Source organism: Temnothorax nylanderi, unplaced genomic scaffold (genome assembly GCF_030848795.1).
Source record: "Temnothorax nylanderi isolate EJ_2023f unplaced genomic scaffold, tnyl_v1.0 TNYL_tig0015_pilon, whole genome shotgun sequence".
In the NCBI taxonomy this organism is placed as follows: Eukaryota; Metazoa; Arthropoda; class Insecta; order Hymenoptera; family Formicidae; genus Temnothorax; species Temnothorax nylanderi.
Genome location: NW_027249077.1, coordinates 932,936 through 948,257, shown reverse-complemented (window position 1 = coordinate 948,257; position 15,322 = coordinate 932,936). Strand labels below are relative to the sequence as shown.

At 42.4% G+C, this 15,322-nt stretch overlaps 1 protein-coding gene across 5 annotated transcripts in view; it reads right to left on the bottom strand.

The window, feature by feature from the left end:
• LOC139768255 (CD151 antigen) overlaps positions 1 to 15,322 on the bottom strand; it is a 116,450-nt gene that overhangs the window by 21,425 nt on the left and 79,703 nt on the right. For all 5 annotated transcript variants that reach the window (XR_011717320.1, XR_011717319.1, XR_011717321.1 and 2 more), the window contains one exon: positions 1,901 to 2,074. Coding sequence is in view for 2 of the 5 variants with exons in the window: in XM_071698253.1 (XP_071554354.1) it covers positions 1,901 to 2,074 (174 nt within the window). In the remaining 3 variants the exon portion in view is untranslated. The remainder of the gene's footprint in view (positions 1 to 1,900; positions 2,075 to 15,322) is intronic.

The window sequence follows — 15,322 nt, the reverse complement described above, 5'->3', positions numbered from 1 at the left end:
AACGCCATCGCGCACTCGGTCGGCGTGAAGAAATGGAAACGAAAATCCTCGGTCGGCCAATGGGATATCCGACAGAAGGGGGTGAAATTCAAGGCTCGATTTATCAGGGCCAATGGGTGTTGCGGGAGCGACTTAGCTCCCCTGCGCCATTATCAGCACCGTAAATCGCATCACGTGTATAGGTACGCTTACAAGTCTGATCCAAATCAAGATGCTGCACTCGGCATAAAGTGGATCTAGACAGCGTGCACGCGATTAATTCCCTACGCGACGGAAACATCCCTTTGAAACGGGCAATATGTACGCGGTCGACATAATCCTCTGCCACTACCACCACCGTTAATCCTGCAAATATAACGAGCAGCATAATCCTACGATTACAAACAACTTCGATCTAGACGTAAATCTTCGTTTAGATCTTTGCGGGACGTATATAAGTGCATTCGGGAGAGAGATGACGCGCGCAAAGCGACGACATCCCTCGCAAAAGTATGAGACGAAACCGCAAAGTTTTTCGCCGCAAGTTCACTGTGGCACTAATCGATTTATAGCGAATGGGCGGAAACTGTTCCGCGACGCGATAACGATGATTTACTGTTGTAAGGTCCTCGTAAGAGAGTGCCATCGTCGGCGGAGGACATAAATAAAAGTGCCCGCCACGTGATATCGCGGGCACAAAAGCCGCCACCGAGCCATTTCGACTGCATTCGTAAATTAATGTCAAGCAACTCCGAGATGACGCGGGTGTGGCTTACTTCCAATCAAGGACACGCGTAAGAGCACATAGCGTTGAAACTACTGCCATTACCGTGTTAAAAAATAACGAACACCGATTTAAATTGAATTAAACAATCGACGGGATTATATTTTCGTCAAGGAAAAATCGTTCGCGAAAATCGGCCGCGTCACCCATGATGTATAAAATTATCTTTTTAAAAAAGTTTTTGATATCAAATTTTTTGTACAAATGATGAAACGATTTAATGGGTTTAATATAACGAGTATGTACTTGACTCACTTTTTTAACTTTTTTAAAAAAGTAATTTTGTACAGATATTTCTTTTTTAGTTAAATAGATAGATGAGTAATAAAGAGAGGAGAGAGACAGAGAGAGAGAAAGCAAGAAGAAAAAAGAAATATGTCTGTTGTTTAAGGAAATGCTATTATTCCCTGGTGTTGAAAGTACGAGAATCAACGGGGTCGACGTAAACGTTTCTTAAAAATTGAACCTTGTATTGTAATATCTTTGTTCCTAAGGCACGGAGAGAAAAACTAAAAACACTTTTATTATATAATTTAAACCCCAGCTATCAAGCACAATTAAAAGTCAATCGGTTCAGCCGTTAATAAGATACAAAAATGTAAGCCAGGTTTATTCAGGATCTCGTATATACATATATATATTATATATGTAATATATGTATATCCACAGTGTGTATCAGCGTTCTACGCGACCTCGCTATGCGTGAATTGGCGCGAGACGCTGCCGCGTTTCCTGATTAGAGGGACACTGCCGACGACGATCGTGTTACGTATTGACGAGCCATACGAAACGTTTTCAGCAAACACTCGACGCCGGTATCATATTGCGTATTTCTGGTAGCACCGTAACAACACGAAGCGCGCCACGAATCGAAGCCACGCGAAAAACGTTACTTGGGGTCCGCAGCGTACATAGAATGCAACGGGAATAAAAATGACAACGAGGGAGGAAATAGATACCGAGAGAGCGTGCATCGGTGTTCGCGATATCGGAATTTGGAATAGCCGGTCGGCGCGCGTCCTATTCTGTTCGCAATTGTTCGACGACAAACTCTTCAAGCGCGAACGGGCGTGCGTACGGATCTGAGAAACGGATAAAGAAATTCCTTCCGATGCGATGTGAGGCACTCGTACTTACTTCTTTCTGCATCTGGTCGATGGCCGCGGTTTCCCGGGATCGCACGGAATAGTTCTCGAGAAAGGTGCGGTTCAAATTCATCTTCAATTCAGGGCCAACTTGTTCCTCGTAGAGGCGCGCCAGCGCGCCGACCCCGGCCTCCAGAACGAGCACCGCCATCACCACGAAGACGTACTGTGTCGGCAGAAGAAAGACGAGAACGAGAGGGATTAGGGTCGGTTAAAACAACATCGGGGACAGTCTTTCCGCAATTACGCGGTTACAACTCAGCGTTTAACGCCTCTATCGTGACTAATGAAAAGGAATGGCACTGGGAGAGCAATGAACGCCTCACCCCCCCTCCCCCCGCCCGTCAAACGGTCTAACTGAATAGAAATTTCGATAAAAGCTGTCGAATGAATTTTATCGGCAAAAAAGAGGAAATGGAACGGCTTTTAAAAAGAACCGGCTTATCTCCAAGTAAATGCGCACTCACTTTTATGTCCAAAAATAATTCTTTGAAATGACGTAGTACGTAGGAACGATTTCTAATGTGTGCACCCCTTACAAACGTGATAAAGCGAGATTTAATCTGTCATATTTTCACAGAGAAGCTTCACGCGTTATATAATGATATTTATTTTTTGCTGTTGTCCTCTTCTCGTTGCTTTTTCACGCCAAATCATCGATTCGCCCTATTCAAAATACGAATATCTCTAATATACGCGTCTCTCATACCGAAAAATGTACGTTTCGCGTGAAAATGGTATATATTCTATATATCATTTAAAAAAAAAAAATTATAAAATTTTATAAAAAATTGATATATATATATATATATATAAAGAAAGAGGGGGGAGAGAGAGGGGAAGGGAGAAAGAGAGTGCGCGCCCACAGATTCTAAATGAACGATATTTAATACCGTGCTTTCGCGTAATTTGTAATACGGATTTACGGAGCAAAACCGCCGGGATGTAGTCGGAGATTCAACCTCGCTCTTTCGGAGTCATCGTCCTTTCTCTTTCTCTCTCTCTCTCCCTCTCTCTCTCTCTCTCTCTCTCTCTCTCTCTCTCTCTCTCTCTCTCTCTCTTTTTCCTATCTCTCTCGTAGAAGCTAGCGCGACGTATTAAAATTGCGTAATGTCCACCGAAGCTTTTCAGACTTTTCATGAATATAAACCCCCGCCGAGGGACAGGGCGCGCGCCCCGACAATCCCCCTTTCTTATGAATATTCAAGCCGCGCGGTGACTAACTATCGCTCGTCCGTACTTTCGCAAGATTTTGCGACCTAGAGGAGAGAGGAGCGTGTACGCCGAGAAACACACGAGAGAGGGAACTTTTTTCTTATTTAATAATTCGACAGTTATTAATTCTGTTTTACAGAGTGTGGCTTATGCATTGCGGCGTCGCGCTTAGCTTCCCGGAAACTTAGTCGAATCGTGCGAGAGAGTGGAGCGTGCATTAGATCGATGAAATATTGGCTGATATGTACGGAGAAGAGGAAGCGAATGGAGAGGAGAGGAGTTGCATTGGCAGTTAATTTGTGATCGATTCTCGGCTACGCTACGGGAATTAAGCTGTATCGCGCGAGTAAACGATGCTTTCGGGTAGACACTTAGTATTCCTGACCTAATACACAAAAGTAGTGTCGCAGAAACTGAAAGATGGGAGCTTGCTGAAATTCACGATTCAAACATTTTAAGAGCATGTACCCATATTGTCGAATCTTTTAAAAGCGTTTCACGCATCGGTTGTATCGTGTTTCGTAAAATATTTCAATTCGCACAATTAAATCGTTCCAAAGCAGTTCTAAACATTAAAAAAAAACAAATAATAAAATGTACGCGTTACGAAGTTTTCCCGGAAAGCTTTGGAGCATAAAATAGCTTGAAGATAAGCTCTTCAATTATAACCAGAATGGGCCAGCAGCCTGAAGATATACGCCGACTTTGCGGAAAACCGCGCTTACTTCGACCTTAAAGCTGATTAACAACGTGCTCTTTTAGTTCCCCTAATTAGATCGGGGCGTTCAAGTCAAACGTATACACGAGAAATTGGAGCAGCGGAGAGAGTCAGTAAGACGCGGCAATGATCGATCGGGCCTTCCGCGTAAACGCACACAGTCGAGACGCGCAAGTAAAACGCGGAGTTCGCCAATGTGCGACGCAATAAATGCCTGATAATATCAGATCGCTCGACGAGCAAACGGATGACGCGAGGTAAACGTTCTGCGTTCGACTTTCATCTTCATAGTCGTTAATTAGTATCCGTTTCAGTCATTAAGTGGGGAGCAACGAAGACGGAGCGGGCAGAGATGAACACGGATCGCAACGCTTCCGCTTCCTTCGCATCAGCTGTTACTCGGAACTCGAGTGCGTCGGGGGTAACATCGAGAGGCTGCGACGTCCGCCGCCGCGCGCCGCCGCGCCGCGTCGGTCTCACACAGTACCTACCAACATATACTACCTAAGTGTACGTACATATTAGTACCTAAGTCAATAAATCGTCCGGGATGTATATACGTTATGGCGGAAACGGCGCGGAGAGAGCAGAAATGGCATGGCAATCGACAGTTTGGGATTGGTGAGGAGGCTGACAGTGAAGGGGAGAAACGATAGATCAAACGCACCAATTGCTTTTCCACCATATGGCTTTATATATAAAATTATAATTATAATAAAAAATATATATCTATATATGTATAAAATTGCATAATATACATATATGTATGTGTGCGTGTGTTTGTATGTGTGTAAAATAAAACAAAACATATACACACACAATAATTTCGACCGCGGCAGACGGAAGCCGGTTGAACGTGCTATGTCCTCGAATAATTGTTATAGAGACCGATGTTTGTGTCGCGGGCTAACGCGGGCGCCGGAAAACGTGCAACCTCGACTATCGAGTAAAGCTTGTTGAAACACGAATCGAAATTCGAAGCGCAAGCCTGGACACAATAATCCACGGGGGAAAAAGGAACGTGTAAAACGGCAGGGCACACGGTCTAAAGTGTGTGTATGGAATTTCATTAAACACGCCCTAAGTAATATTATATTTAACTCTTTATATTATAAAAATTTTTATATGCATGAAAACATATAACTGTAATATAATGCGCTTCTTTAAAAAACTTCTTCATATAATAAAATGTAAATTGTGAAAAAAAGTGGAAAAAACATTATTTTTTATGTTACTTTGTAAATATAAACTTTCCTTAAATTAGCCAGGAAATATTAGTTTCCTCTTTCCTTGGTAATATCCAGTATTTTAGCATTTCAGCGAATGATGGAACTTGCAATAAATTTAGTTAATGTTTTTAATCTTCTGAGCATGAATAGCGCATCCTATTGTGTCCGTCGTTATGCATAGTGCAGCAAGATAAACTTCGTCTTGAGATTACCGTCGCGAGACATTGAGAATGGAGTTTAAGCCGGTCATGGTTCTTGGACTTAACACGAGCCTGTGATGGAAACAAGAGGAAGTACCGGATTGCGAGTCGCATGGAGAAGACAAGCCGTGAATGCACAGAGATGAGTACTATATTTTGATGAGATGCCAATTACAACTGTTGCTCTAGCGGAAACTTCAACATAAAATAATCGCTCCCTACCGTTCGACACGCTAATAATTATACACGTTCGTTAACGAGATTTAGTCGTTTACTAAATTTATTTATTAAAAAATCAAAGCTTTTTCCCCATTTTATTAAATGGGTAAAATCGCTGCTAGCGAAATATATATTGTCGCCAGCTAGATATTAAAATAAAATATCTGCAAACGCGCGCGGCAAAATATTTAGGATAAAATACATAATTAAAAAATCACGCATTAAACAAAAAGTTCTGTATTTATAGAAAATCATATTTAAATACTTTCATGCGTGAATTATAGATCAGAATTCTGAGAAATGCATCCGCCGATGCAAAATCGGTCGATCGCAAAAAATCTGGGCAAGCCATGCATTATATACCTAACTTTCTCCGTGTTCTCATAAAGCCTTTTCTCTCCTCCGTCGAGTCGCCAACGTGGCTCGCGTGTTCATTATGTGGATTTACCTACCCAAGACTGGTAAAAATCTTAATTGAGCGCCATATAAGGTCTCGGCTAATGAGACGGTTCGCTCGTGCCATCCGTGTATAGATGGTGAAAGGGAGCAGGACCAACGCGAAAGCCGAGGCAAAAGGTTGCCGAGGCAAGAAGGGAGGTGGCCTTCTTGCCTCGAGGATCGCCGATAGTTTATCGCTGCTACGGTGGATTAAGCTCGTTACTTCGCCGTTATTAGGAAACAAGCATTTCCGGATCGTGAAAAAGAACGATGATAATATTTCATCGGCAATCTAGCACGCATCATAGAAAAATATCCAATAACAAGTAATATACTACTAATAAAAAAAGTGGTAATAGCACAGTAGAAAATTGATGTTTTGCGTATTGATGTATTGGATAAAATCATCGAGTAAAAGCGTGCGTATGATAATTTAGGGGAAAGCAGAGGAACGAGTCGCCAATTGGATAAACGATGAAGACATCTTACGTTGATTGTCGGCAGTTTCCCCAGCAACAACAACGTAGGTTGTTATTTTATGATTATCAAGGCACAAGAGAGGATTTTGCGAAAGCAAGTATTACTACGAGTCCCTCTGTTTAGAGAGAAACTAACGGTTTATTCGCTACAGTGGTATTAGAATTTACCAAACAACGAGCTAGCTATGCAATAAAAAGCGATATAATGAGGCTGACGCGTGTTGTTAGAGACCATTTCACTCATTAGTATTTCAACGTTACACTTGTATTAATTAGTACGTACAATGCTGTGGAAGACATTAGTTTCTATCATAATATACATTGGCGGAATGTTAATGTTGCACACGCCATTTATCGAATTTCCTTCTTTTCTTCCTTCTTTCGAGTTTTTTTTTCCCAATTGTGGATTCTTTGATCATTTTCGTACATCACCGAAATTGACAATTGACATTTAATGTAAATATCAATTAACATATTTTATATCCGACACTTCCCAACCATAATGAAGGAGGTAACTTTCAGAGTAAAAAAAGATAACTATTTAAAGAACAGATTTCTTCTATTTTGTCAAGTTGTTGCCGTTATCGTAGTTGAACAACAGGCGACTCCGTTATCTCGCAATAATTATGCAATTCAACTCCGACTCGAAAGTCGGAAATGTAATTAGGAAAAGGTTACTGACTTCGCGAGAGTATCCAAATAAGCGGAATAAAACGCAGCGTGCGAAACAATAGGTCGATTCTGAATGAGGGGAGAAGGGCGGTGGGCAGGGGGTTAGGAGGAAGGAAGTTAAGAAAACGCTGGCAGGAACTACTCGGAGATCACCGATATAACTTCGTTAAGGGTGGCGTAAAATCGTTATTCTGCCATTGTGGCGAGAGCGCGCGTTCCTCCGCGGGAAGCGGACTCGCGAATTTTCCGCAGGGCGGAAATTATGCTTCTCGGCAGGACAGCGGCGGACAATCAGGCAGGATATTGTTCGTTTTCACAAATGCAACGCCGGGAACACAACAGAAAATGCGGAACGGAAAATTTTGCACCTCCCCGTGATTGCCGAGAGCGCGATTTTCCACGCGAATTCCCAAGCTTCGTCGCAAGTGTCGCGGCGAACTATAAAAGGATTCTCTTTTTCATGTCTCATTTCCCGACGCGATACAAAAAGCTCATTTCCTTGAGCGGACAATTTCGCTTCATGTTTATTGCACTCGGTAAATTTTCGGGACATTTTGTGTACGCGTTGTACGCTATTTAAATGTCGCAATATAAATAGGAAAAAAGAGTCAGTATATACAATGTGGAATTTTAAATAGGCGAAGAAACTCTTTCGATTCTCCGAGAGGTCTCTCTGTATCGGAGTATCGAAAAGTTTGGTGCGACTGAAAAGACATACATAAAATAATAGCGCGAGTTTATTGAATGAAGGCTAAAGAGACGCGATCCTTCGCGAAAGGCAAGGAAATGGTCGTTTTATATCGTTCGTGATCCGAGACGTCCAAAGAGAGCGCGGGAGCATAAAAATGAAACAATAACGGCTAATACTATGCAAAGTACTTTCAACCTGTCGTGAAGCTCGACTTTATGCTTTAAATTAAATTATGCCATGAACTTATATGGCCATTATTTCAGGAACGGAACGCGCAGAAATATAATGTACAGCGTGTCTATTTTTATGTCGCTGGTTATATAACATATTGCTTCTCGACCTTCTATTATTAAAAGTTACGCGTTAACTTCTCGTTAAATTCTCTATGTAGAATAACTCTGTGGATTGATCTTTCGTGAAACTTCCATGCTTGAGAAGTTGAAGAATTCCGAAGAGCTATTCTGTGCTCATTTAAAGTTTAATTGTTTGAAATTTTAATTGTTTGGAACGACAAATAAAATGGAAGCGCACTGTAATTATGACACAAAATGCCCTAATTTATTATATCCATGTAAAACAGCGATGTCATAAATTATGAGAGACAAGCTTTAATCGCTGGAAATTTTACCTGTTTTTACTCCGAGTGCGCTAATCCTTGCTAGTCATATGCATAACGTGTTCATACAGCTAAAGGATTAATGTTACACACCGTGCTAAGATAAAATTCTTCTCGAACATCGTCCGTGTCAAGTAGCAATTAAAAAAAGTATAACACGTTTAAATACGCTACTGCGCGATGCGACAAACTGGAAATACGTCAAGTAGCGTTATCTGACAATGAGCACCGTAAAAGAAAGTACGAGCGCCGAAACTTTATTAAGGTGGTTCATGCATTTAAGTCATATGTACTTAGCCCGGAAAATGTGATATGAAATGAAAGGTTAACGTTCCTCGAGTGTGTCTGTAAAATTTCAGATTTTTTAACCGATTGGTTCCGGAGATATATGTCCGTAAACTTTGCCAATTTAACGCGGTGGGGGGACCCCTTATCCGAAAAACGAGACTAAAGCGCTTATGCTGCAAAAATTGCAATACTTCAAAAATAGATGAACGAACCAAAAACTGACGAAACGATGCAATAAACATTTTGCAAGATACTGACGAAAGCCCGAGTTCATTGACCGAACCATATAATAATAAAACGTAATTTTCGATTGACTAAATCGACAACACGGAACTGATGGCTGGGCTCGAGCGGCACTAGCGGCAGCTTGGCAACGTCGCACGTGTCAGCTGATGAGTATAGCGCACGGAGAAATAGATTCTATCAATTTTTCGTTTCGTCTCGAAACGTCCCTTACGTCGAGGCTGCTCGCTCCAGCTCATATTTCACACTTGTATCGCTTGTACGTACAGGTTATGTAGATCGCGACGACGAAGACTGCTGACTCAGCTGACCGCAACGTTGCCGCGCTGCTGTTGTACATATATTCACAGGGCTCACAACTCTAGTAAAAGATGTGACTTTCGTCTCAATATTTTATTACGTAGAGGTCGTATAGCATTAAAGATGTCATAAATAATAAATCTAATTATATGCTAATTTTTACGGACAAAAATCACACTTATTTATCACTAATAAGAATAGTTGCCTATTTGACTTGCAAGTACTGCATGAACCACCTTAAGCTATTACAAAAGCTTCCTTGAAAAACGGCATCGAGATAATTGACGGTAAGAAACAAGCTCAACTCACGAGCGGCGAGTTTCCCTTTCGTTTCGCGATTGCACCGAAAGGAGAGACGACAGACAGCAGCGCAAGAAAACGCCGGTTTAACCGTGGCTCGTTTTGTCCGCGGGCGACGAGGGAACCGCGCAATTATAAAGACATTAAACTTGACGAGCTCGTAGTACCGACCCGTACCTCATTGAATCTTTTACCGCCGCCGAAGATTGCCGTGTCCGCAAAAAAAGGGTGCGACGTAGAATTCCAGGTCCGCCTTATACGAGCAATTCCGGCCCGAGTAACCCGAGGGCGGATTCGTCTCCGAATGTCTCGTATAACCGGCGACCGGGTTTCAATGGCGGAAAGACGAAGCGAGAAATTTTATAGGAATACCGTTTGAACCGGCCGACGAAGTGACGGCGCACATCACGCAAATTTATTGACCTGAAAGTGCATCCTGCCGTTAAACTTCCAATAAATGTTCTTTACGTTGGACGCGTCGCTTTGTAAGACGCGGCCGAGAGAACTCGATGATTGCTTCTATCAATACGAAGCAACCATAATCGCGTTCATTTCGAAAGAGAAAAAGAGAAAGAGAAAGAGAGAGCGAAAGAAAGAGAAAGAGCGTCTTTTATGTGAAAAATATTTTGCCTTAAAGTAAATTGAAGCGATAGAAAATCAATATGTTGGGCCACCGAAATGTTTGGAAATTATTTTTGACGCGGAAGATTATCGTAATACTATTGCAACACAATTTGCAAGTTAATTATTATTGCTTTTTAGAATTTTTCACTTAATGTATGTAGTAAAAAATTGTGTATATTTTTGCTAAAAAAGTCCTTGTTGAAATTTTGTGTTAAAAATATAACACATACTTATGTAACATACTTATGTGTTTGTTTCGTGCTCGACCGGAGATTCCGCGGAGCACGATTTATGCCGGCACCACTCAGAAAGAGTGCGAAACGAGGGGAGGACTGCGGATGAGAGAACGACTTTCGCAACCGGTATTGATTTGCACCGGAAACTCGTGGTGAATTTCACGGACACTGTCGTGGTTCGAATAGCTCGGAAATCTTGAGGCGTCGCGTCGGTTGTCTGCCGCAAACGCGAGACGGAGATCTTGCCGAGCTTCGACTTGATGCCCTTACGACGGAAATCTTGCGGTCGAACAGAGGGAATCTTGCCCGCGAAGCAGACTACGAGCGCGAACGCGACACGATGACAGTGATCCGGGGCGAGCTCACTTGATGAGCTCGATAATCACTCTCGTAGAGAATGCAAAGTCTCTTGACACTCACGCACTTTGCTGAGATGATTGGGCAGCGATGCCGCGCACGAATCGGTGGAGAAACCACGCACACAGAATGTTTGCCGTTATGCCGAGATCACTTGATTTGGAGACGTGCGAAACGAGTCTGTCTTGCGATCGTTCTCTTCCGCCGGGAGGGTTCTCGAGGGACGGAAACGAAGGCGAGATCCGGAACGCGGCGCTCTCTGATTGATCCGATGATTGACGGAGTTGCGCCGTGCTCCGATTCTCGACAATGCCGGCATGCGCGCACCTGTACGTAGGGCGGCATCGACGCGTGATCGACCACGCGGGGCGGCGTGATCGACAACCCCGTGCGGATCGAATCTGTGCCACGCCGCGAGACTGACAGCAGGCACGTAGCAGTCAGCCTCGCGGCCCGATTACATCGAGAATATGTTCGATCCTTAACAGTGTTAATTTAACTAATTTTGATTACGTTATCTGATTTATTTGTGTTAAATTCATATTTAAGTAAATAAAATGTTAAAATAACACATTTTATATTTGATCATAAGATTAACATAAAAATAATGTAGTTCTGTTAAAAAAATATCCTTTTCATTTATATTTAACATTATACAAATGTCTATTGTACATACAAAAATGTTAAATTAACATGTTTTTCATTTATATTTAACATTATACAAATGTTTGTTGTACATAAAATTTTCGTTCATATATCATTTAACTTTTCTTTATTTTGTGTTAAATTATGGACATAATATTTGTGTCATAATTTGACATATTCACATTATGTTAAATTAACACAAAAATTTGAGTGAACCGTTTGGGACATGTGATTTATGTTATATTTAACACAAATTTTCCAACTGTGTACTTATTTGAATAACTGAAATCGTTAGTCTTTTTAATTTGTCATAAGAGGGATTAATCAGTCTTGTCTCTTGTCAATAAGTATTTGTATACGTATACAGTGCTTAATAGTATGCATGAAACAAAGAGTGCTTTTCGTACATGTCGAACAATCTCAAGATTCGCGATCGAGAAGGTCGTTATTCTTCGACGTGGACACGTTTTAACAAGGTGCTCGCTATCCGGGCTTCGAGGATCTCCGTTTACGTATCATCGTAACTCTAACGAGCTTCGCCATGTGCTTTCGAAAAGAAAACTTCGTCTCGAGTTCTTCACCAGATTGTCAATTATTCAAAATATAATAAATGTGAGAAACAAGATATTTTGTACACTTTAAATAGCAATTAAAGAGATCTATGGCAATTGCAAAAGGAAAAAAATATGTTGACATTACAAAAATTGCGTTTTTTAATTAATAATAAATAAAAAGATTCGGGCAACGGGTCTGGAGGAAAACATCCACTCCTATGCTATTCTCCTTTACCTTGTACCTTCGGACCAACGATCACGCAATCTCTGCGTAATTTTGCGTACGCCGCCGGTCCATCCCGCCTCGATAATAAACACGCTGAATAGCATTTTGCGGTCTACGCGGGTACCTGTCCAGCCGATGCGCGCTTGTCTTTTTTTTCTCTCACGACTTATTGTTCTCGCATAAATTGACCACGAGAGCACCGCGATCATGGCGCGTCGGATACTTAGAAAGTAATGCAGTCTCGCCCGAAGCAGTTGGATCGAAGCGTCCCGGAGATGTTAAACTGGTTCGAGGCCCAGTCCGAGGCGTCAAGCTTTATTCCGGAGATCCCACTGCCGCGATACGTCATTCCCGCGGCTGTTAAATCGAAAACGTAGACCAACGACGAGTCGCTCAAAAAAAAAAAAAAAATTCGACGGCCCCAAAAACACGACCATCTCTTATTTTGATTGCGCGTTTTACTACCTTGTGCAATTCGAGTGAGAAGAAATCTGAACTACCCAATTGGAGGCCTACCAACTATTACTAATCGTATTCCCTTTTCAGGTAAACTCTTAAAAGTCTTTTTCAAATTCTTAATTCGTCGAATCGTCAAGAGATATTTCAATATTTGTCTTTGAAAATCTCTCCTTTTTGCAATATAATGTCGTCGCGATATTTATTTACGTTGATTTACTATTTGATGACACGAGCAACGCAATTGAAAAGGAATCAGCGTCCACGAGATGTCCATGTAAATAAGCTCCTTTTGCATCCGTTCATTGCATACCATCGGACGGAACATGGCAGATTGCGCGCGAGATGCGCACGGGAAAGTCTTACGCAATTAAAATCGAGCGGATGGATAGAGTCGTGATTCGAGAGTGCAACGGCGCTCAAGTGGTAGTATTACCCGGTGATTAGTGACGGTTGTTACCGAGTGATTTAACGTTTCTTTTGCGCTACGACGGACGGCGATAGCAGCAAGCCTCCTCGAAGCGCAGGTGATTTATCACGTTGGCAAAAATATGAAATAGCCGGCCGATAATGTGTGAAAATAATAAGAGGATTATGATTGTAATAATGTCGTAAGAGGGCGATTAAAAAGCGTAGTTCATAGCCGTTTCGAGGGAAAATCGTGCAATTAAGGCTGAAACTAATGATTCGGGAGATGGTGCGGGTTAAGTGGAATTATCTGGTGATTAGCGACGGTTATTATGGGTGATTTAGCCCTCATCTTTATTTGAATGGATGAATCGCCGCGTTAAAAGCGTATTACGCGTTCAATCAGGCAGAATAGAGTACGTAAATAAAGAACTCTCTCTCTCTCTCTTCGAATATAAGTAGCTGAAACAGGTTTCTATTTGTTTAAGTTAACGTATTTGTGAGTTAAAATTATACGGTATGAATGAGATATTGTTTGTCACATTGGCGAATGAAGAAAGATTGCGATTTGTTGAGTTCGCGAGGAACATAAAAGAAAATAATTCGACTTGTGCCTCGAGACGAGGCACTTATGCAATTAAGATCGTGATTTGAATATATATGTATATAGCAAGACTCTAAGTGCCGCTTAAAAGGACTTTAACCGAGCGATTAGATTGGATAAAAGATAATTCAATTTCTCCGATTAAACACCTCGTGGAAGTAACGGTGTTAACATTGCACTTATTGTCAGTCAACAGCGATTTATCGTGCAGAAAAATAATTGAAGTGGAAGTGAAGACGTTTATACGTACGATAAGCTTCACGGCTTCCTAAGCTTTTTTGTAAAGCATCGTAAAGAACTCGACATTGAATTACATTTGCATCTTTAATGAAATATGTATACGTATACACGTTTTAAACGCGTATAGAAATAAAGCCGACGTGGAGAAGTGCAATGGCGGTATAATTCCCAGAGAAACCGCATGGCGGAACACCGCGGTTAGTAACGATCGGCAAAGCTCGTTACTGGTGTTTAACTATCATTTAGGCAGGATTAAAGATAATCCAGTCGGTGTCGTTGGAGATATAGCGAAAGCGCGAGCTACCACTTACGGTCGTCGCGCTAACTCCCGATTAAGGTCGATTTATTACCCGGCGAAGGGTGCCCCCTTCTGAAAGGGGGAACGCGAACGGAGATAGGGGAAGGCCGCTAAGTATACTTCCCGGTAGGCTTATCGTGGGTCGTGGGTAACCGTTATAACTCCCGGAAATAAAGAGTTCTTCATTAAAGAATGGTTTATGAAAAGTAGTCTATTATCTTTTTAAGTAAATAGAAAAAAATTGAAACCAAGCTTTTCACGGAGTAACATTTCTTCGGAGGTGAGCAAGGTAGTCTTTAAATCATTTAATAAGCCTCTAAAGAAAATGGGATCTGCGCCGCGACTTTAAAGAGAAAGTTTATCGGTGTTCGTGAGGAAAGAGAGGGACCGTAAAATATAATATCACGGAGCGCCGACGCATGGTTGCACAATTTGTCAAACCTGATGCACCAGGGTGCAGACTGCATGCGAAGGAGCGCTTTGCGATATCCTGGATATTCCTCGGAGGCGGCCGCGGCGGCTGCGTACGGCGCATTAAATAACCATCCGTGTAAACAGAGCGGAGTTATCGCGCGACGCACGGTACTCGCCATAATAAAGGAATTCCCGAAATGCGCGCGATATTTCCCGCCTTACTCCATAAGTTCGTATTAACGCGTGTTAAATCACGGCCACGTGTGTGCTCGCGTACATACCCCGTGTGCGTGTGGCCGAGTCCCCGATGAATTATACCTAACGTCCTTCGTGTGGCGCGCGCGGATTAAGCCGCTTTCAAAATATGCCAGCACCTACAGCCTCGGGGCCGTGGAAGGACTTTGTCGGCCGACGGCGATAATGTCGGAGGTGGTAGACTATGGGTAAGGTCAAAGGCGAGCTCGAGAGAACTCCCCTTACCTGTAGGTTCAAAGGAGGAGGTCGGGCATTGTTAGTAGCGACTTATAGAGGGAGAGCAGAGAACCCGACGCCCAAGTCGCGTCGCCAGTACGGTGAATTATCCCATATCGACATTACGGTTCATTGTAATCGGCCGCGGGGTTATCGATTTTTCATTTATAACTCAGGAGAAGAGAGGGGCTTCCTGCACGACACCATCGAAGGCCAAAGCCGCGTATTTTTAGCGACTGCGCGCGCGCGCGCGCGCTCGGGAAGCGTTACATT